Genomic DNA, 25,011 nt, shown 5'->3' with positions numbered 1-25,011 from the left:
ATGTTTGAATGGTATGTTTTTATGTCGTATATCAGCACAAAGTTTTTTTTTCATATATATTTTCTAACATTCTCAGGAATTTTAAGAATCTCCACTTTAGACGGAGCCATGAAGTTCTTCGATTGATGGCATTTTGATAAAAATAATGAATTATTAATTATATATCAGACAAATAACAACACAAATCTTTCAGGGCAAACTCCAGAAATAAACTAACGAATTGGACATTTCAAATAGGATAAAATGCGACTGAACAAATCCAAGAACACCTCAGGTAATGGTGGTCAAACAAACCTTTTTATATTCTGGGCATCTTAAGTATAGTGGCATAAATAAAAGGACCTAATGTCAGGTCAAACAAATAAACCCCAAATTGAATGTTACGAATGGAAAAATTTATTTTTTATAAATTCGTATTATTGTCGATATTTTAAATTTTTTGGCCGCGAATCAGACTTGAATTTAAAATTTCCTTGTGTTTAATTTTTAAAGAGTATAAATTATTCAATTGGTTGATGAATGAAGAAAAATTTGAATAAAAATAACAGGTCTTGATGAATTATAAAATTATATTAATTTTTTTTTTACTTTAGAAATATTTTCTTGACCATCACTAAGTAAGGAACGCAACAGCTAAAAACTTCACTTTGAATTGAATATCCCACAGCCTTTCCGTCTCCAAGAAATGTGACCGTTGTTTAAGTTTACCTTTTGTTTGAAGCATTTTAATAAACTATAAAACTGTATATGGTGTTTCGATTGAATAATATTAATTATGTAGACGTCATTTAAAAATCAATATTTGCCGAAGTATTTCCTAACATGGACGTGATTAAAAATAGTATTTGATTACTTTTAGATCCTGCCTGGCGAATGTTTGCCGATGAAACCCAGTGAATATAAAAATTTCCATAAATTGTTCAATCGCAGAGCTAGAAACAATAGATCATAAAATAAGGTGGATGCATCGCAATCTCGCATGCTGCATCACAAGATGCTATACGTTTCTGCGTTCTATAAGTCGACGCACTATAATCCTGGCGTGTTGCGCAACAACAATGAAATACGGTTCGAGACAATGAACCACTGAAGGTCTCTTCTATGATTGTTTACATTGGAAAGGACAGGTTACCATATAAACACCGAACAGGGATGGGCCAGCGCTGTTACTCGGTCGAAGACATTGAAGCATAGGTACTTTCTGGTAGGTACCATTATGTACATATTTTACTTTTAGAAACATATTTTTCACAATGACTTTTAACGTGAAAGTAGTTTGTTTGTTTCCTTTTGACAGTCAAACGTTATCAATTTACACTTTCGTTAACTCAGTTCTTACATTTACGGAGCACTAGTGTTTTATTTATTTGGTCTGTCCCTCTGCCTGTTAGAGGCTTCTTCCTTGTAAACAGCATAATAAATAGTTACTTGCTGAAATCATAAATTTATTTTGAAAAAATATATTATTATTTATAGATTCATATTTAATAATCTTTTTTATTCAACAAAGTGAAGGTTACAAATATATATTTTATTTCCAACATAATATGTTTAAACATTAAATCCAGTATGTTCCTTCCAAAAAAATATTGAGTAACGAGCATACATGTAAAACTGAATCAACAATCTCGATAAGTTAGTAAATTCTTTAATTTCACAAACCATGTGTTGAATAGTTGAGCTAACTAGCTCTTGGGAAGTTACGGAGATGTTTTGTGTAAAAATTTATTTAATGAATTTATTGCCAGAATTTGGGTAGGTTATTCGACGTTCAAGATACGTTTATTACATATGTTTTAGTCGTATAACAAAATGGTAATTTCGGTAAAATATAATTTAATTGCCTGTAGATAAACGATAATAAAACACTACCACATTAATTAAAAATTATTAACAAGAACGAAATCTTTAATTAGCAGAAATGATTTGAAACGATGTATTATTTTAACATCATTAAGAACATTTCAATTTAAATGTTGATTTTAGTTTAGGATGTTTGTAATGCGCTATTAATAGCAAGTAACCGTTGAAAAAAATTATAAGACTATTAAAATAATCAATTTTGAAATAAAATTAGTGTGTGACTTGTAACTCCATATAATATATGGAGTTTCAAGTAACACTAATATATATATATATATATATATATATATATATATATACAGTTGCAAGTTTGACTAAAATAAATTTAAATAATTTGTATATGCTGTTTTAATTTAACACAAAAATATTCTATTCCATACAAATAAAATATTTTATCATGTTTTTCTAAGATATCTAATAATATTAAAACTTAAAATATTCCTTTGTCCCTAAGACAAAAGGAAAACGTATTTAAAAATCACTGTGTCTCTTGGTGACCTTACTTGGTATACGTGAAATTAAGACCTCTAGGGTAAAAATCCCAATAATTTCTTTCTTACTTGTATATTTCGTGTTTGGTTACAAATTAAAGGATAAGTTATCTTTAGCTGTGCCTTACTAAATTTTAATTTTTTTTCAAAACTAGAGATATAAAGTTGTACTTACAGCTGCAATCATAAATACCGTAGTTGTATGCTTAGGTATTTCCGGCGCCTACAGACGGGTGAGGATTGAGTGCATGTCCGACATCTAGGATTAGGACGTCACGATGATCATATTTTATGACAATGACATTGACTTTTGGCCTTGCTCTTAACTTGAAAACTGGCTTAATTCGCCACAAATACTCAAAATTTCTGACAATTTCCCCAAAAATTTCTAATTTTTTTTTCAATAAATTCCTTCAAAAAACTCAAAAATTCGGAAAAATTAAAGTTTCCCTATTTCAAGGATAAAATCCCATTTTGAGGGAAAATTTCAGGTTTTTATTTCTTAAAAATGACAGTGGCTTGATTAGTCTGCAAAGCGACTTAAAGTTCACATCTACAAGCCGCCGTAAGCTGACGAGGTCATGACCATGACTATTAAGATGCCATGTCCGCCATTCTGAATTGTTACATAATCATTGCAAATTTCGTTACGGCTGTCATCTTAAATATTTATTTTTTATATTATCAGATTTTAAAAGAAAAAAAATTAAATTAATTAGTAGTAGGCCTACTGTAAAATATATCTTTCGGGCTTGGAATTATTCTTAGGCTATGTGACTACGATTATGATGGTGGCGGCAGTCAACATCAACAAGCCGCCATAAGCCACCGAGGCGATGACTTGACCTTCACCATAAATATAAAACTCTTTAATATTTTATCAAAAAATTCCAAAATATTCTAAAAAATATTTAAAAATAACAACTTAAATTGTTTAGTTACGCAATCCATCACAGTCCTCGGTTCGATTCATGGCCAGAGTAAACATGTAATTAATGTAAGAAAATTAATACATCTTAATTACAATTCAAAAATTTTAGTAAAGATTGCTTATGTCACACTCACTAATTTTAGTTTATAGAAAAGTTGCACATTGCGATCCAGCCGCCATCTCGTAGAAACAATTTTTTTCATAACAGAAAAGCAGAAAAAATTTAATATTAAGAACAATTATTTAATAAAAATAATAAAAAATAACATTTCACCATCTTCCCTTATGACATCATGACAGTCATCTTAAAAATTCGTATTATGATAGAAAACTTGAGAAAAAATTAACATTTATAAAAAAAAATATTACTATAAAAAATTATATAATTTTAGAAATATTTTAAATAAAACATCTACTTATATCATGTAATCTTCAGTTCAAACCCTGCGATATCAAAATAAAGAAAATGGCGACGAATCTTTTCTTCACGATCTTTCCACAGACATACTGAACTCCCACCATCAATGCCAAGGTATTTATCTTGCCAGCTAGTATGACACCACACCCGCCATCTGGTTTTCGTATGCTGGAGGCTTACATCTTAGATTCAACATATTGTTTTCGTCAAATAGAGGGCGCTACCGCTATGTTATTTTAATCTTACCCACTAGAGTGAAGTAACTATTTATTGCCAGGACACACACCATCTTGACATTTGCTCACCATTTTGGAAATCTGTTTATATTTATAATCCAGTATTCATTTTAAAACAATCTGCAATCAATATAACGATTGATTATATCAGTTCTTGTCCTTCGTTCGATACTTTAAAGATGCAAAAATTTTAGATGATAATTTTTTATCAATGAAGGCATATTAGTTTCCTAGTAGACCCACATCTAGTAGGCTGATGATGACATATTTGCCGTGATCTTGGAATTTTCTATTTATTTAGCAGGAAATTCAGAAAAATATTTTAATGTATCAAAAAAAAATTGTCTATTAATGTAAGATCGACTCGATAAATTTCCTTTCTTGGTTTGATTCTGGGCCAGTGATAAGAGTAGTTTAAGCTTAAAATTTATTTTAATATCTTTTTCCTATTACATTTAGTGGAGTTTATTAGATAATAATTCACTCTACGAAAATCAACTCTACACAAGATACCGGTCCAACGAAATAAATACTTTTTCGTTGTGCCTACCATGGAAGTCTAATTGTTCAATACTTGAAATACGTTAAAAACAGGTCTTGTTCAATGTTAGGCGTATAGACCAAATGTCTCTGAACCAAGGACTATTGTGTTTTTCGATGATACTCAAAAATATTTTAAACATACCATGTCGAATATCAGGCGTTCAGCTCAGAGATCTCCGAAGCACGAGGATAAGCCCGTCCTGAGTACAGACTTAACGATCCAAAATCAATGAAAATGAAGCACATTTGGAAGAACATTTAAAAAAGAAGCTCATTTGGAAGCCAATTAAAGAAAAGCATGCCCAATCACAAAACGTAAACCAATATTTGGAAACAAAATTAACTAAAAGGAAACACAACCGGAAGAACAAAAAAACGAAACGGAAGGACAATTGGAAACACAAAGAAAAGGAAGCACATTTGGAAAAACAATAAAAAAAGAGGAGTATTATCAGAATTCAGTCTTAATTTAAAAATACAAAAAATACAACAATTAATTTTTTAAAACTAAAAATTTTATTTAATTTTCAATACTATACAAATGCAAGTTAAACAATTGTTTTTTGTATGTAGCCAGCTTCCGTCAGTTCTGTAAGTATTGAGGCTACCTCGTCGAAGTGAGACTGGTTTCCTCTACCAACCGAAGCCAGGAGATCAACTCTTATGTTAGGACCTTCCCATTTCGTCTAAAAATCTCTATGGAAATCTTGCTGGAATGCTTGTTATTAATATTTCTAAGAGCACTATTATATACCCAGTGTTCATCGTAAGTTTTACCAGAATAATTTATTTTATCACGCCGTTTCCATCGTTTTGGTCTCAGGGCTTCATCACAGCTTTCGATATTGACAGTCTTTGGTCTTGTCACCAGCTTCAGACTTACTGTCACCATCATCGCAAAAGTCAGTGTCTTAAACCAGATTACTGTAAGAATTCCAAATCATTGTCGTCGAATCTTCTTCATCGTCTTCAAGCATCATTTTTAAGAGTCCGTAATTTTAAAAAAATTACGAAGTATTACCTGAATTCAAGTTGAATTTATGCTTGTTTTTCATGTTAAGGATACTTCCATTGTCTTCACTCTTCCATAAATCATCATCGTCCTTCAATTTAAGTTCTTTGTCGAGATCAGGAGTGCTATGAACATAATCTTGTTGATAACAAGGATAATTATTTACGTAATGCAGAACACTTTCTTTAGAATAGTAGCTTCATCATTGTCCTTTATCTTGTAAGTAGGCTTGGTGTTACAAGTTATGTCGTGCCTTTTTAAGGTCTCTTATCTGATAAACGACTTGCTACAACAAACTCTATTTAACCTTTTTGCGTAGTTATTCTAACCACTGGCCGAGAATTAAACTGACAAAAACCCATCGAGTAAATCAATATTATATTAAGTGATTTTTTGATGAATTTTGGAATTTTTTCCCGTCTTTCAAGGTCAATAAATACAAATTTCCAAGATGGTGGCCAATACGTCATCAATGGCTCTTTGTAGGTTTGGTAGACTACGAACCTAAGCTTTTCTTATTGAATATACATTTTTATATAAATTAATTTTATTTGCATCTATCAAGTATCCAACCAAGGACAGGGACTGATTGAATCAATCAGTACACCGATGACAGATTTTTTAAAATTAATTCTGGAACTGTTCCAGAATTTATAGCTAAATAATTACACATTTTTTAGAATAGCACCCAAATTTCAAGGTGGCGCTAGCTACAGTAATAAATAATAACTGCACTTTAGCTAGTAAAAGTTAAACTAATATGACAGCTGCATCTTCTAGCAGACAATCACAATACTTTGGATACAAGATGACGCCCTCCGGCACCTGTAAACAAAATGGCTGACATGACTCATACTTGCTGGAAATATATATATATATGGTCAAAAGTTGTGGGAGGTCAGTCAGCCGGTGGCTTCCATGGAAGAAGTATCCGACGCCATTTTTATTTTTGCCCTCACCGGGTTAAACAGAGATCACCATTATGTGCGTTTTCTAATTAACATAAAAATTGATTAATTATTTATTTTATAAATTTTATTTTCCCCCAGATTTTCTAGCTACATAATTACGGATTTTTAATATGGTGACCGTGACAAAATGCTGGAATGTTTTTATTCAAAAATTTATTATTTAACTTTTTATTATAAGTTTTAAATTTTTCCCATTAAAATCAGACAATAATTACGGATCTTTAAGATGGCTGGATAAACGAAAATTTCAAAAGTTATGTAATAATTTTAAATGGCGGTCATGACATCCTAATTTTCAAGGTCTTGACCTCGGCGACCTATGGCGGCTCGTAGATGCGGACTTAAAGCCGCTCTGCGGACTTTTCAAGCTACTGTCATTGTTGAGGACTACAAAGGGGAATTATCTCCCTCAGAACGGAAGATTTCCCTCGAAATAGGAACATTTTTGTTTTTCAGATTTTTTAAAATATTTTGAGACAATTTAAAAAAAAACTGATTTTTGGTGGTTTTAGGAGAATTTTGGGGTATATTTGACGAATTTTGACTAATATTTTGCCCATTTTGAAGGTCAAAGTCAAGTAATGGTCCAGATCAAGATCAAGGTCGTACATGTTTGCCACTGTGACATCACAATCCAAGATGGCGGACATACACTCAAACCTCACTCTGACTTCAGGCACCGGAAATACCAAAGTATACCTATTAATATAAATCTACTTCAACCCAAGCTTTAATGTTTTACTATTCTTTCAAAAAAATTATTCAATTCTAATTAAATTAGTTTTTTAATTTGTGATCAAATTTAGGATGGAATTTTAGAAATGTGTTATTATTAAATATAGCTTAATTGCTTCTTGCCCAATATATTATACTACTTATTGGTTGTGATTTAAGACCGTAGTAATGCAAAAAATATTTACTGCACATAGCTAAATACATTAATATTGGCGTCAACAACTTTCATTCTTTGCGAATTTTTAAAATTAAGTGTAAAAATTTGTTTACTAGACTAATATTAACACTTAAAAAACATATGGTTAAAAGTTTGTTCAAATTTAAAAAAAACTTAGGCCAGTACCTAGCGAATAATTTATTGAGCAAGATCAGAATGTTTGCTGACCTCTTAATTTATTCCGGCAGAAGGGTTTTTTTTTTACATTTTTGATTTTTTTAACTGAATTCCGGAATAAAATTTTAATAACTTTAAAGTGCGTTTGTGTATTTACAAAAACAGGAATCATAACTTAATTATTTTGCGAAACTGTTTACAATTTTAAATGCTTATGATTCGTGTATATAGGCCTACCTCTTAATTATTTTAATCATTGTTTCTATGCGCTTTCAGAATTTCCCTTAATTCAACTTAAAATGAAATACCTTAAAAGATAACAGTTTTATTAAGGCTCTCGATTATATAAATCATTATTAAAATTTGATATGTTTAATTGCAAATTATAAACGTCTATCTAAAAATACGAGATCAAAGATAGCATTAACTATTCATAAATATTTTTGAAAATATTTATTGAAAACATGCATGATTTTAGGAGAATGTTTAAGCAAACTTACTGCAACGGAGTAAAAATGTTTATATTTCCCTCCAGCATCATACGAAGGGAGAGAAGATTGTAGTAGTTAACTAACCATTTAACTAACCATTTTAATCAATATATATTTTTTTCATTTGCAATTTTTTTTTGCTAGAAAATGAATTTGGTTAGTTTATTGCTTTGCATTATTGTCTTCTGGGAATAAATTCCACTTTCCTATGAAAATTATTTTTTTAAAAAGTTGGCATATTTTATTTTCATTTATATAATGAAAAGTTCAGTCTTTGTGGTAAATATCTAGTTTATTCATGTTTTAATAAGATTGACAAAAAAATTGTACTGTCTTATATGGTAATCTGATGTAGAGGTTGTTGTGTTTCTAGCCGAGGTGTTTAAAGAAAAAAATGGAACCTGATGTCATGAGATCACTACCCGAATGGCTGACAGAAAACTACATCGCAAATCTTCTTTGCAAGGAGCAAAGAAGGCACGTTCCTACCAAGATCTTAGATGTATCCTGTGCTTCAGAACCAGGGGATAACTACTTGGGATCTGTGTACAGAATCAAAGTTGAGTGCTGCTCGTTAGAAAAAGATCTAATAGTGAAAATAATGCCGAATGAAAGGGATGGGTGTAAGTTCATATCTAGCTTTGGAGTGTTTCAGAGAGAACTTGACATGTACCACAAAGTGCTGCCAAAGTTGTACAGTGTAATGAAAGATAAATCTGGACATATCGAGTACTTCAGTCCGTATTGCTATCCCACAACGAGGACTGACGCTATCATATTAGAAGACTTGAAGCCACTGGGGTACCACATGGCGGACAGGAAGAAACAGCTAGATATGGACCATGCGCTACTAGTGTTGTCTACCCTGGCGAAACTACATGCATTTTCCTACATCATGGGTCCCGAGAGTATCAAACATTACCACGATGTTTTTTTCTCCAAAGAGATTCGGCATTTATCAGGAGGCTTTCTTACATCCATTGTAAAAAGTCTTTGTCGGACAGTTTCTACATGGAAGGGCTTCGAGGATTGTGCTTCAAATTTATGGTGCTTCTCTGAGTCAGCAATAGAACATATTAATGATGATGTTGCACCCAGGGAAGACTCTTTTTGTGTCTTGAATCACGGGTACTGTTGGACCACCAATTTTTTATTTCGGTACTGTCCAGACACTGGGACGTTACTTGATATGAAATTAATTGATTTCCAGCTAGGCCGATACTCCTCTCCTGCTTTAGATTTAATATTTTTCTTTCATACAAGTCTTCGACTTGATGTGTGGAAGCAGCAGGATAAACTTTTAAAGCATTACCATGACGAACTTACAAGGTGGCTAGCTTCATCAGGTTGCAGCCCCAATGTTTACACTTACCAGGATTTGCAAAAAGACATGACAGAAAAAGTATCATACGCTCTTGCAATTTCATCAACAGTGCTAGCAATAGCCCTAGCCGGACCGGGGGAAGAGCCTAACTTGGAAAAACTGCTTCTCGAATCTAGCGAATCACAGACAAGCGAGTACCATAACGCACAGAGCACACATCTGTATCGTGAAATAATGCAAGTATTTCTTACATCTTTTGATAAAAAGGGACTGTTTAAACTGTGTGATAAATAATTTTGTTAAAAAATAATATATTACTAAAACTCAACAAAAACATTTCCTATATCTCTTACTTAGAATTTCAACTCTTTGAATATCACTTAAATAATTAGAATAATTTATAATATTTTTAATAAAACCTTGTTTTTTGATATAAGCAAGTCTATGGCTCAACGTTAAAATATGAACATGTAGGACTTTTATAATTAATTAAAGAATGTTCCAAAATATTTTTTTGGCTATTACTATTCAAATGTATATATGTAATAAGTAATGCCAAAGTAACATATATTTAATTGATATTAAAATTTATTTAAAAATATTTTTAGTATTATTTATTCATGTGTAACACCTAAGCTCTGGGTATACGAAATTTAATAAATGCGACGGAAGTGTGTTACAGGAAGTATGGAGCGACTGTTCACCTAGGCGGCTGGCGCAAACCAAAGTTCACAAAGAAAGAGTAAAGGAAACGTGATATTACTAACTGTTTAAGGAATTTCAACAAGAGGGACAGTTCTGTAAAATACAGGTTGCGGCAGAGAGGACGGACGTGTTTAAGATGGGTAGTACTCTCCCCCTCCGTCAACGAGAGAGTTGGGGAGGGTGCCGTTTGACTCGTGAGTTCCTAGCATTGTTTTACCAGTTGTCATGGAGCCTTGGACGGTGGAGCACCGCGTTTTCACCTATGATTGTTTCGTCCGAAATAATGAGTCAGTCACCGTCGTACAGCGTGAGTTTAGTCGCCACTTCAACATTCATCGTAATAGAGCTGTTCCCTCTCGAAACACCATCCTTCGTTGGGTTGAATCACTTCGCAGGCGTGGTGAACTGATCAACAGAAGACCAAGAGGAGCTCCGCGAACAGTTCGAACTCCTGAAAATTTTGAAATCGTTCGACAAGCCTTTCTTCGCAGTCCGACTCGACTCTGGACGAATTGAAGGACGCAATTCGCGTGGAAGTCGCCCAAGTTGAGAGAGCGAGTCTACGCGAACTTCAAAGAACGCCTCCAGCACTGCATCAACAATTTCAGCCACCACATGCCTGATGTGATTTTCCACACTTGACTGTCCCAAATGCTATTTCCTTGTGAACCTGACTGCATCAATAAATTTGTTTTTGCGTAAAAATTAACTATTTTATGATTTATTTACAACCGTCCGTCCTCTCTGCCGAACCCTGTACAACATGTCTAAAACCAGGTCCAAAGCCTGAAATTAGTAATTTTTTAAAATTATTTTTCGTTTTTGTGGGAGCTGTTTCATAATCGTTTAAAATTTCCGTCGGGTAACCGAATGGTTCAAGCTTTAACGTAGCCGACATTTAAGATTCCTGCAGCGAATTCTAATGGCGAGTGAGGAAAGTACGTATTATTCACGTTTATAATTGTGGTTGAAAAACAATTTATATATATATATATTTTTTGACGCTCAGCATTATTTTAATGACTCCTGTGTTGAATTTCGTATAAAAAGCCCAAGTTTCGTATTATAAGTATATTTGCAACATGAGAACACAATTTGCTTGTTAGCGAGGCTAGATCTAACATATTTGTTATGCTTGCATATATAATTATTTTTAATGCGAATTAATTTTCAATTTAATTTTTTGATATATTATTCGCCCACGTGGTGTTGAAGTTTGCTATTTGATTTGCTACTTAAAGTACAAATTCCCATGAAATATCAAAGAGTGTTTGTGAGATTTTCAAAAAGAAATTGTTTATATTATGAAATTGCTTTGGTGCCAGATGACATTAAAATAAAAATATGTCAAAATATCTTAAATTACAAATTTAAAAAAATAAAATATTTTTTTTAAACTGAGCAACAAAGAAAGCTACACGATTTATTGTCAATGATTTGTTTGGTAGTTGTGTTTATATTGATATATTTTTTGGAGTGTCATCGATTTTTTTTACAATACCTCTATTTATTTTACAATACGTATATCGATAGTGACTCAGTTCATTAAATTTATATATAATATAACATAACGGATTGTTTGGCTTGAATATAAAAAGTTTTATAGTTTAATTATATTTTCAATCATTTTAAAAACTCATTTACAAAGCCTTTGTGTAAGTGTACCTATCAAACAAAACATCTCTCTATCATATTTTCAGATTTTTCTAAGTAAGACATTTCACAGTTGTATTAAATTGAAATTTCTGAAAAGAGTAACATTTTTATTAGTGGCTGTAAAAAAGTATTTTAAAGTATTTTTTTTACTTCTAAAGTAGATATTTCTGCTAATTGATGGCCATATAAAATCTTAGAGAGCGTTAGTCGGTATTCACACTGAACAAATACTTATCCATAGTGTAACGAACTTGGGCTTATTGGCAGAAGTGAAGCTTCTAGTACTAACGTCTTGTATTTTGTTATTAAAGATATTAGTGATTATGTGTAATTACAAATATTTTTCCAGCGTCCGGAGTCAGAGTGACGTGGTGGTGCCGATCTCCGCCATCTTGGATTGTGGTGTCAGAGCGGCTATCGTGGATGACTTTACCCTGACCTTTGACCTTGAAATTCAAAATAAGTCAAACATTTGACAAAAATTTACCATAAATTGAAAAATAATATATTTGCCAAAATGACTCAAAATATTTGGTTTTTAGGAAAGCATTTATACCAACAAAAAAAACCTAAAATATTTAAAACTGAAACTTAAAAAATTAAATTTTCGAGGAAAAATCTCCCATAAAAAATTCCAAATTCATAAATCCCTCAAAATGTTTTTTTTCCCCTTTACAAATGCCAAAAATCTTGAAAGAGGCATAAATTACTCAGAATAGTTCAAACCCAAGCCTGTGATTTCATGACTTTGACGATTTCTATAGTTTCATAGATGCAATTTTGTATTTAAGCATTTTGCTTTCCAGGACCTTTCAATATTTTGTTTTCTAAAACTTTCCGCCATTTTGTATTATGTTGTCAAGTTTGCCATTTTCGTTTCCACAATTTTTAATTATGATTTAACACTGCCATATTGAATATCCGTAATTATTGTCAAACAAAATTTAAAAATATTTAGTTTTATATTTTTTCAAATTACAAATTTAACTATAAATAAAAACTTACTCCTAACCTTGGGGTTCTCTGTTCCAAACCGATTAAAACAAAAATTTTTAATCTTTCCATAAGGTAGGCTACAATCAGGCTGGCCTACCAACACTAATAGAAAGAAATATATATATACATATAAAACGTCAATCAGTATGACTTCAAGATGATCATCTTTAAAGGGACATTTGGTTTTAGTCTGCAAGAGTGTGCTACCACCATATTGGTTTATGTTTTACTCGCTAGAGTGCAGTAGTGTCGAACATCAGACAGTCAGCTGTCTTAGAATCTATCTTGTTGGCCATTTGGCCGCCATCTTGAAAACGTGTAATCATTAACCTATAAAGTCGGACAAAATTCTATAAACCATTAACGAATCACTTATTAATACAAGATTGATTTGATTGATTTCTATGTTTTAGGTGCAAGAAATAAAACAAATACTTTACAAACATTATTATTTATGTAAATTCTACTCTAATACATGAACACTAACAAAAGTTAGTAATCTAATTACCATTAAGTTCTGCATTGGTTTGAACTGACTAATTCTCAACCCCAATCGGTTTCATTAAGACAGAGCAGCCAGATCCTTTCCCCACATAATCTTTTTATTCCCGACAGAGTTACTCGATACTGTGTTCAATAGACTGCTTCACATTGTTGGAGTTTTAAATGGGAGCCCTCATTGTCTTGAAAGCGCACGTCTTCGCTTATTCCTTGAACGGATATGGTTTTCCATATACACATTCCAAGCAAAAATAATATTTTAAAAATCCGTGTGTTGTTACTTCGTCTGTAAGCTGATTGAATATGTTCTGCTTCATATTGCCAAGAGAAAACCAAATAATGTATTTTGATTCACTGAAGGTTGAGCCGAAACGGCTTATAGATAGATATCAAACCTTTGTTTACCTATAGCGTTGATTTTATTAACATTTATAACTTTCTTTAGCTATATTTTTCATTGAGTACGCAAGACAACACCATTTTAAACACTCTCTATGACTTATATCAACCCTTTAACTCAAATTTTCAGTCTTCTCTGTGTCAAATATTTAAAATCAAACTATTTATTGGAAACATAGCAATCCTCAATCATTTTCAATTTTAAAACATTGAATTTTGGTGATTTCGTTATTATTGTTTTGTCTGATTTGTGTCTGCTGCATCTGCAACGTGAGCGCATTAATCAGCATAGATACTGATTTTAAATTCAAGCAACTAATATATTAAATATAGCAGTCATTTCTTCAAGATGTGCTTGTAACACCAGCTTTACAATCAGTTGGTTTTAGCATCTCTCTGTATATTGATGCCTAGGCCCAACTATTAAGTCTAGTTAGTTAGACAGAATATAAAGAGCAGTGCCCTACGGAATTGTTTGTAGCTGGGAATTAAATTAATTAAAACAGCAAAGTAATTTCCTGCATAATAATTTACACTATCAGTATTGTAATGCTAATTTTGGGATTATCGGCACCTATTAATTTTGACCAAAAATTTTTTTTTGCATTTTAATTTTGACAGAATTTTTATTCCTTAATGTAAACTTATTTAAATAATTGTTCTCTCCCATTAAATATTTTTCCACCGGGTTCCCCGAGAGGTTCCCAGCGCTTTAATTGAAAGTTTGCAAACCCTTTGCGGTGCAAGCAGCCAGATTAATTTTCTTCCCGTCTCGGAGCACTACCACATCTTGAAACATTGTCTAACTTCGTGCTCCTTAGTGCCGTCCCCAGCGTACCTCCAAGGTAGCTCCGTTCCGAGAGCTGGCCTGAGGTGAGCAACTCTTGGCACGGTCCTGTTCAGGGTTTCCGACCTGCTGGGCACGATCTGGGCTCCGGTCAAGTCCACTTCCCATCAGGACAGCACATTTCCCCCTTCCCCCTCTTCGCCGAGAGCACTGACCGCGCCTTAACCTCGGCTCCCAGGGACATCTTGCTGGTCGGTGAGAGGTCTGCCTTCACCATCTAGTGGCGAAGATTCCAAATACTATACTTTAGTTTGGCGAGTAGCGATGCCCCTAGCGACCAATGTCACACCTCTCTCTCTCTCTCTCTCTCTCTCTCTCTCTCTCTCTCTCCCTGTTAGCCCGACGGAGAGCAGCCCAGTTGGACCCTTAAGCGTCAGGCATATAAGAGTCAACTACGCCCCCTCTCACGGGACTTTTGAGAACTAGCCCCGAGTCTGGGGTTGGAGCCCCAGTACCTTAGCTCTGTGTAATTTTGTAATTTTTGAAACTAACGAGGTACAATTTATTATTTAATTAGTTATTTGTTCTCTAATACTGATAAAATATAAAGTTCCATCTTAGAATTTATGTAACTAACACTGTTAAGCAAAAAAAAATGTAAAATGTTCAAAACAACTATCAAAAGAAAAGAATGAAAACTAAATTTCCAAATAAACAGGGTAAGTTTTGAAATAAGTCACCTTTTATTTATTTAACTGAATCACCACTCGATCCAAATTATTCTTATTTTTTTGATAGTAATTAAATTAATTTAATGTTCGCCCTTGTGTTCACCTAAGGTTTACCCCATTTTTGTCCTAGCAGCTTTCTGGGCTTTTCATTAAATATTTAATGATTTACTTAAAAATACACATTAGGAATAACAGATGGTGGCAGAGCATGGTTTGTTAGTAAGCATACCGTAGTGTTATAGTACGACTTTGGTTCCTTTAGGAAATTAAGAAACTTTTTTTTAAATTTTTGGTTTCTAAGTTAAAAATGAAGTTTACTCTGCATGTAAAGGCTGTAAACTGCGAACTGGTTCATAATTGTTTCATATCTTGACATTAAGTTTATTTTTAAAAAAATTAACATACCAAGATTGAGGAAAAAAAATTTTTATATTTTTTTGTATAGCATTGTGGTATGCATTAGTGGATATTTTCCAGTTAAGAAGTGTGTGCAAGTGTTTACACACTCAATTCCCTGCCAAAAGGCCACTAGAATTATGTATAAGTGCTGCTGCTGGCTGCTCTGTCCTCGGCAGTTGGTTGCACCCTGGTGAGCATCTCTGCTCACTGCCGCGCGATGTGTCTGTTTGCGTGGCCTTGATCTCTCCACCCCCTCCTTTCATCCTGCTCATCCCCCAACCCCGAGCGAATGGCCCACAGACGACCTTAATGGTGTCACGAAGCCGTGACATGTTACCGCATGCACATGTGCTGATGGTGGCGACACACACACCCCCTTCCTCTTCCTCACCTGGTTATCGGCTCCTCAGACTTTCTCCGTAGTTCTTCGCATGAGTTAAACAAGTGATAATTACTTCCCCCACAGGTTAGTGTGCCTCAGGGTGCAAAAAACTTCCTGAAATTGCTTGTCATATGATATTAGTAAAATAATTTTAAGTTAAGAGTGTTCCAGTGTATAGTGATTAAAGGTTAACATTAATGCTTAGCAATTTCTGGCAGCTCTATCCGCGATTTGAGTTAAATTTTTGTCTTTAAAGGTATATATCCTCCATATTATTATGATTACACCAGAGTATCAGGAGATGCTCAGACACTAGGAAAATGACTCAGGGCTGCCTGTCATGAGCAGATCTGGCCATCACTTACAAGTTTGACATTAGGCCTTCTAGAAGAATATAACATTGCTTGCAGTAAATTTCAAGATATCATCAGCAAAAAAATAGCTTAGACTATGAGACAAGTAAAGCCAACATGCTACGCAGCCTTCCAAGTCTTTCCCATCACTATGTTTACGAACCTTGTTGTCTTATGTACCAACGAGTTGAATGGAATATATAAGAAGGAGATTAAAAAATGTCGATAGCATGTTCCAGGCATCACCTATAGGTATAAACCAAGCTCATATAACTATTGCAGGCACTTCTCGAGCCTGCAGATAAGATTTTCAGTCCCCAAGGGGAAATTCCTGCAATGAAAATGATATCAGTAGACAAATCAAGAGCACCACAACCAAAGGTATTAAAAACAGACCTACAGTCACTGCCATCAAATCTAATAGTCTAATGTAATGGTTGGAGTACAAAAGCACACCATCAAATTTGTACAGATTGTTTGTAAATCTTATAATTTTTTCTTAACTTTATCTTAAACGGTTTTTAACTAAATGAACTATTGCGGCAAGAGGTTGAAAAAATGTGGAAAAAAAATTTAAAAATATTCATAACTACCTAAGAAAGTATACTATCCCTAAAACACTACATCTCAGAAAAACCAAAAATCATATTTATAATGTAATATGTAGTGTGTTATAAAATTAGATGCTGTTTAAATCTAAGCAGATGTACGATAGCTTACAGTCCAAGCCTAAATCAGATTTCATGCTAACAGAAATAAAATTCCATTATTTAAATCATACTTATAATGTAAATATATATATTTTCACTTAAAAAAGAGAAAGATATCCTATTCCTGCAATGTTAAAACTGGATGAATAGAGTTCAGTGCCAGCGGCTGATTCGCTAACTAATGTTGTGACAACCTCACGGGGTGGGGTGTTTTAAGTATGCGTTAGGTGTGTAAACTACCCTTCTAAGATACTGGCCTAGACTAGACGAGAGAGCCAAACGCTCGACCGTGCATCTTCGGTTTTTTTTTTGTTCATTGTAAAATGTTAAGTTAGCTACATTACAAATACTTTAAAACATTGTGGACGGTTGATTTGGTTAGGATAGATACTGTGAAATCATGTAAACAGTTTCCTAGCCCTGGATAGCTACATATTAAAAAGTTGTTTGCTAAGCAACCATAAAATGATTTTGCAGTATTTTTAATGTAGCTATACTTACCTAATATAACCAACCTTCCACAATGTTTTAAAGTATTTATAATGTAGCTAACCTATCCTAATCGACCGCAAAACTTAATGCCACACCGGTTTATACAATGACATAGAACGGGAAAAAAAGCGAGCATGAACTTCGGGGAACTTCGGGTTTGGCTCTCTCGTCTGTGAAAAGAAGGCTTGCCAACGTGAGCATTCGGGTCTGTGCAATATAGAATGTACATCATAGGCTTCCCACTGGTTTATACAATGAGATAGAACAAAAAAAAAAAAAAGCGAGCATGAACTTCGGGTGTGGCTCTCTCGTCTGTGAAAAAAAGTCTTCCCACAGGCTTTCCAGCATGGTAGTCTGCACAACCAGTACTGCTATCGAGCGGCAGCAGTGCGAACTTGGCGCGCCACTAGCTCTGCTTAGCGGCGGAGACACGCGACATTACCAACCCGCACTCTGTCAACAATTACAAAGGATAATACACGAACGTGTCTTACGCACCATCTAGTTACTATCTCCGAACTGATGTCACGCACAAACCGCAAAAATGTGATGGCATATATCAAAATGTGAATACACAATTATAGTAATGTTTTACTAACTAAATTACTAAAATAATGCTATTCATTATAAAAATTCTGATGTCCTTTAAACCTCTAAGATAATAAACTTTTTAAAATTTATTTAGATCGTTTAATATTTAAATAATTTAGATTATTATATTTTTGTGTTATTTTTTTTAATTGATTTAAATATTTTTACTAACGGACTTATATATTTTCTATAATAAATATGTGCACAATCATTCCGGGCCGTTATGATCAATAAACTCGTTTACCTAACATTCTCTAATTATGTTTTAAAAAATTACTACCTAACTTTAGCTTAATTTTTAATATTCATAGCGGCTGCAGATGTTAAATTTTAGTACAACAATGTCGCGCAGCTCGTCTACGAACACTTTTTTTTTCAACGGAGGTTCGGGTATAACAATTACTCTAGCCGAACCTTGCAGCCACCCGAGAAGTATTCCAGGTCTCTGAAGTGAAATCAGTCCGCTAGCTCCAAAGAATAGACGAACTGAGAAACCAGTGCCAGAAGCACCAGCACTTATAATGCCTGGACAGCTTAGTTTAGAAGAAAAAAAATTTGTTGAAAAAAAAACAGCACAGACTAACACTAGGCTGACAGTGACGAGACGGGTGCAACACGAACAGTAATTGCACACAAAACAAAAATTTTGGACAACACACAGACAAACAGATGAAATTAACGATGAAACAAAGCAAATGATCTGAACAATACAATGTCAACACAGCGACGCACAAACAAACCCAGTGACGAAGTTCAATAGATATTCTGGACAAAATATAACTACAACATGAATAAAAACAATTGGCTTTTTATGATAAAACAGCTCGACGTTTCGGGAAATCACATCTGCTTCCGTCATTGGGTACAAACATAACTAAACATTATAATATTAAACATAAATCTATATTCCTGTGAAGTGATTTTTAATAAGACGGGCAGATTTTTAAATTGTACCATAACAGGCAATTTTAAATTTGGAATTTCCCGCCACTTTTCGAAACAATTATATTCCTTGTAAACCTTCGTTTAAAATCGATTCTAAATGTCATTCCTACTTGTATTACATAAAAAAACAGCAAGAGTTTTTTTTCTTTAGATGCTTTTTTTATGTTCAATTTATTCACGATCGGTAGCGTGTAAAGGCGATGACTCGCCAGAGCTTAATGAAAACGACAAGTGCAACCCTCAGCAGACTTCTCAAGTCTCAAGATGCCTGCTGCATGTTTAGCGAAATGTCGGCACAATCCACGTACTTCTTTAATAGGTACACTTTTTACTATGAATATTTTAGTTTACCGTGGATATGACCGGGTATTTTCACTGTCATAAAGTTTCACTTGGCACACCAATATGCTTGGTACGTCCCCTAATGTTTACAAGAGTGAGTTACGTTGCGACAAGTGTGTCCGCCATCTTTGTGACATACTTCCGTTCATCGTCCACCACTACATTTTCACGCAATTACCTACTCCTACGAAATTCCCTATATCGATATCTAAGAAGTTGTTAACACACACACAAAAAAAAGTACATGCAAATCTCAAACATTTACACGTCATTCGCTCTAAATGGCGACATAAAATTACAAAAGACCCAAAATTATGGACAAGGCCCAAAGTTATTTTTTTTAATATACATCCTTGTGCATTATGATTGTTTAACTTAACAAAAAAAATTGGTTGTCTGTAAAGTCGGTTTACGGACGATAGTTTAACGTGACGTGATAACAAAACATTGATGAAATGATTGCATACGTACTTTTATGAATAAAATTTAATCATTTTTATTGAATAATCACTATTTTGTATGGATACAAAGAAGGAGTGAAATGAAATCTACAATTTAATTGATAAATTTATTTTATTTGCACTCATTAATTCAAATATGTTTATTTCTTTAACAAAGTGATTATTTTAACTATAACTTTTATGTATGTTTGCTATTTAACTTCTTCCGATATGTGTTATTCTGTTAAGGATAGGACGATGATAGGAACAGTAGGAAACGAATGGGAATGATTCAAGTTTAATGTGCCTCGAAAAAGTCAAATCGATGGTTGTTCCAATTGAGTGGAAGAGAGAGAGATGCGGCGCAAGCGTACAATGAGCGTAACGGGACACAGCGTAACGGGAGAATGTGCGTTACGGGACACTTTTTCGTGCGTGCAGCCGGCGTTCATCGATTTATTAGACGTTGTCACGTCAAAAAAAATATTACTGCTATTGTAGTGAGTGATTTGGAACAAACATGTGTTCTAGATTACATCGCGCGCCAAGGATCGGAGTGGTGGCACAGGCGGGCAGGGAGTGCGGTGCAGGGACAGCCTCATCTCGCGACGTCCGAGTAATATCAGGGGATCATACCCGCAGCGGGTCGGATCTGTCCAATCTTCAGCTGGAGAGACTCGTGGTGTGCCTTCTCGGCGCTGCACCATTCACCAACACTGTGAACACTCGAACATCCTGGATGTGAACATTTGCATAAAATTCAAAATAGCGATGAACCTACAAATTCAGCGAAGACCATTCTTTAGAGGTTTAACGGGGCCAAACAACCAGAACTATTAATTACACCATCGTGACGGATTTTGCTCTACCTGCAAGTTTGATCCCCTGACTTTGTCATATCTCCATCGGTACTTTTTCACGGGATATTTAGATTGAATGACACACTTAATAGACATCTACATTCTTCAAATTTGTCACACCTATGGATTATTTCATCTAAATACTTTATATATTGAAGACGAGAAGACACTAAAGACTACACAAACTCTATACAAATGAAACAAGTACCATCTGAATTTGATAACCTTATTTCACTGAATACATTTATACAGAAGCAAATTGTTTTGATATTACTTACATAGTTTCAAACTGGAGAAATTATTTAATCCACTAAAAAATCATTAGTATCTTTGTAATAGAATATAAATACTAATATGCGAAAAAAAAATTTAAAGTTTCTCCAATCCTTTCACGTTCACACAAATCCAAACGAACACATATACATAAAGGTGGCAACTGACTAGTTCATTTTAAAATCACGTAACACGTTACGTTTCGACCACTCGTGAGGTCAGTACAATGAGCCGAGCTCTGCGTGCTCCAACCGGTTGTCGGCTTTCTGAAGAGTCCCTCTGAGTGTCACGTTACATCTCGATTACAGGTCGGTAGAGCTCGGAGCATCGTCGCGAGCGCATGTATCAAGCGTCATCGCAGCTAACCGAGCGTTTTTTTGTGACTTGTTGCTTAAAACAAGGAGTGGGACAAGGGGAAAAATAAATTGTGCGCGTGGTGTCCATGCACGACAGAAGTGAAACTTCTTGCTCTTTTGGTATAGTAAGATATAAATTATTTTTATTTTCGATCAAAATATCTACATAAAAATAAATAATAATTATAAACTTCATGTCACAAATCAGAATAATAAAATTGTAGATTTTTTAAATAAAATTAAAATAATGCCAGAGTGAATCGTCAACGGTTACGAAAACTGAGGAGTAGATACACACGAGCAGCGTTATGATATCTACGTAGCATCACTGCTTTATAATTTCTACCTCTCCCCTGCCGTGTCTCCCTCCGGCCGTTACAACTGGTATATGGCATGTGCTCCGTTACGTAACTTTCTCCCCCCTCCTTTTGGATGATTTCCCATTCGCCAGCTAGTGCACGCATTGGAGTAGCGTCACCACTGACGCACTCTCCTGATGTACCGGTTTCCCCACCATTAAAATAACTAATACCCTAATGCGGTCGGAATTTTCGTAATGTTAGAAATTTGTTTCCCCTTCAGTACATAAGCTTCACTTCAAAAACTTTGTTATTCATGACGTCATCGTAGAAATTATCGATACGGTCGTCATATTTGATTCTAGAAACGGCACTTTTAGTTATAGCCACCATTTTAAAATCTGTCATTTTTATTCTAGAAAATTGAGAAAAAATTATTAAAAAAATATATGTAACAACACTTTAATAAAACGAACTTTTGCAATATGGAAAAACGTCCACCATATTGAAACTCCGCAATTATCATCGAAAATTAATACGGAAAAATTTTAAAATTCATAAAAAAATTTAATTATGTTTTGATAAAAAAAAAGTATCTTTACCTTGGAGCCCTTGGTTTGAACCCGGAAAGGGCAATCGATTAAAAGTGACGACTGAGCGTTCCTCCATGGAAGCAACCGAAAGACTGAACTCCCACCACTAATTCCAAGGAAGATATTACTACATCAGCCAGTATGACATGATGTCCATCTTGTTTACGTCTGCTGGAGGCCACCATTTTGGATCCGACGTATTGTTTTAGTCTGAAAGAGAGCGCATTTACCCGCTAAAGAGCAGGAATAATTTATTGTAAAGGTGCCCACCATTTTGACATTTGGCCACCATCTTAAAAATATGTATTAAGATATAAATTCGGAAAAAAAAACTCCAAGAACCATCAAAAATCACTTATTAAAATAATTAATAATTTGATCATTTCGGTTCAAACTTTAACCAATACAAAAAGGTTAATTTTGGATAAAAAAGATAATTTAATTAAAATTACAAAAATAATTTACAGGCTCATAAAAAAAACAAATATACAAACAAATATTTACTATGTAATTTATGCTAGTACAAAACATTAAGAAAATTACTAGTGTTTCTCGATTTCCGCATATGCTTACCTGGAATTAAATTGAGGAGGGAAGCCCCGCCACTTGACATAGGATAATCTATTTATTGGTTTGACAATTTTCTCCACCTTGTATGGGAATGCATTATAGGCTGAATGTCTTCGGCATAGAAGCCACCACAAAACAGCTTTTGTTTCAAATATTCTAGGTAGTAGGCTCCGATCCACAAAGTCACACATTAAATAACGGGACTCCAATTCACACTGAAACCTTTCTCGAAAATGCCTTTTTGCTTTGAGATTCGCACAATCTCACCGAAGTTAGCTTTAGGCTGTCGTGGATCTTTCTTCTTCATGTTAGAAAACTCTTTTCGAAGCATGTAGTTGTCATTTATGTCTTTTGGCTATATTTTAGTGATATAATGTGGAATTGTATTCGCTTATTAGTTTCGACAAGATATCCAGCCACTTGTAATTTCTGTTAGCCGTAAACCGTTGCCACAACTTGGTGCACAAAGTTTTGTTGAAACTTAAGACAGCAAAGTATTTGACATTACTAAATGTAGAGTAGTGTTTGATGGCAAACTTCTTCATCAAAGCCTTGAAGGTTGCATTGCAGACTTCTCTGCCGACATCCGTATGTAGGTGCGATGGTACAGGTCGATCAAACAAAATGTCTGTCATGGCCTTGGTTACATCGATTGCATTCTTCGATTTCACAGGTCTGACCCAAGCGAACTTACTATACACATTCATGACTGTCAACATGTATTTGGAACATTTATTCATTCGGGAAAATGGTATCATCTCAAGAATGCCCTCCTGGAATAAATCATCAAATCCATGCACTACGACTTTACACAGAAGGTATTTTTATCTTGCAGGAGCGTGATGTTTTCGAGGGATTCCAGTTCGTCTTGTTGTATGTAGCCGGATTCCCTTAGTTCTTTCGTTGATGTGCGAATAGTTTCCTGCACTAAGCGAAGAAAGTAAAAGTCTTCATCTGTCGACAGTTAATTTTGGTCGTTCCAATACGCATAGTCAAAGATCTGACGACTTTCTATCTTTTTAAACCGTCACTATGTACTGCTAGTTCACTGAAGAGATTGTAGAGAATGCCGATTTTTTTTCATGATTTTCATCCTTATACATGCTACTTTTTGGATCGTTATCGTGAAAATGCGCATGTATTATTTCTAGAAGTTTCTTGTACTTTTGCAAATCTTCGTAGGAATAGCCTTTAGGTTCCCTGCGAAACAGCAATACGTACACAACTGGAGTCCCTTGTGTTTTGTACTCTTCTACACATATGGTATTTCCTGGTAAAAATTCGAGTTCTTAAGCACCTAGGAACCACCTATTATTTTTTTCTGTACACTGCTTACGTCGTTTCATTATTCCAATTCGTGAAAGATCTAAAGTATGGCCGGGCCATTGCATTAATTTGGTATCCGCATTTCCGTAACTTTTTCTTGTACATAAACTCTATACTAGTAAATTCCTCTTATTCTGGTACTGATTAATATTTCCTCTTCTTTTAAGTACCCTAACAGCACGGCAACGTTGCCTGCATGTTGCCTGCACGACAAAGGGCACATTTGCAACGTTGCTGCAACGTGCCCTAGATGTGCCACTAATAGGCGGAATAGGTGCCAGTAACGTTTCAATGTCTCGTGCAGGCAACGTGCTAGTTGGCACGTTTCCTGCACATCACAACTGGCACGTTACCAGCACCCATGCAGCACATGATCTGCACCTGCCCAGCACTTAACCAGCACATGAAGGGCACGTTTCCTGCACCCATGCAACACATGTTCCGCACCTGCCCAGCACTTAACCAGCACATGAAGGGCACGTTTCCTGCACCCATGCAACACATGATCTGCACCTGCCCAGCACTTAACCAGCACATGAAGGGCACGATTCCTGCACCTTTATGGCACCTATGCAGCACATGAAGGGCACGTTTCCTGCACCCATGCAACACATGTTCCGCACCTGCCCAGCACTTAACCAGCACATGAAGGGCACGTTTCCTGCACCTTTATGAGATATGACCGGCATGCTTTCTGCACCAATGCAGCACATTATCTGCACCTGCCCAGCACATAAAGGGCACATTACAGGTACCTTTCCTACATCTATGCAGCACATGATATGCACCTGCCCAGTATATATGCAATGGGCACTTTTCCTGTACCTCTCTAGCACCTGTCATCACCAACATGTTTGGCACATGTCCAGAATATCAATGAAAAAGTTATGCCAGTTAGGTTTCTCATACTCTAAGAAGAAATTACATAGTAGACAAAAAACTTACTTTTTTGGATG

General features: G+C 34.7%; 1 protein-coding gene across 1 annotated transcript; it reads left to right on the top strand.

Moving 5' to 3' along the window:
• The first annotated feature begins 1,138 nt into the window (after positions 1–1,138).
• On the top strand, positions 1,139–10,763 carry LOC134541572 (uncharacterized). Its single transcript, XM_063385087.1, has 2 exons — positions 1,139–1,204; positions 8,399–10,763. Exon 2 carries the CDS (start codon positions 8,420–8,422, stop codon positions 9,641–9,643), a length of 1,224 nt encoding a protein of 407 aa, XP_063241157.1. The 5' UTR covers positions 1,139–1,204; positions 8,399–8,419; the 3' UTR covers positions 9,644–10,763.
• Positions 10,764–25,011: the final 14,248 nt, after the last annotated feature.

The sequence above is a fragment of the Bacillus rossius genome, assembly GCF_032445375.1.
Source record: "Bacillus rossius redtenbacheri isolate Brsri chromosome 4 unlocalized genomic scaffold, Brsri_v3 Brsri_v3_scf4_1, whole genome shotgun sequence".
Classification (NCBI taxonomy): domain Eukaryota; kingdom Metazoa; phylum Arthropoda; class Insecta; order Phasmatodea; family Bacillidae; genus Bacillus; species Bacillus rossius.
This window is presented reverse-complemented; position numbering and strand designations above follow the sequence as displayed.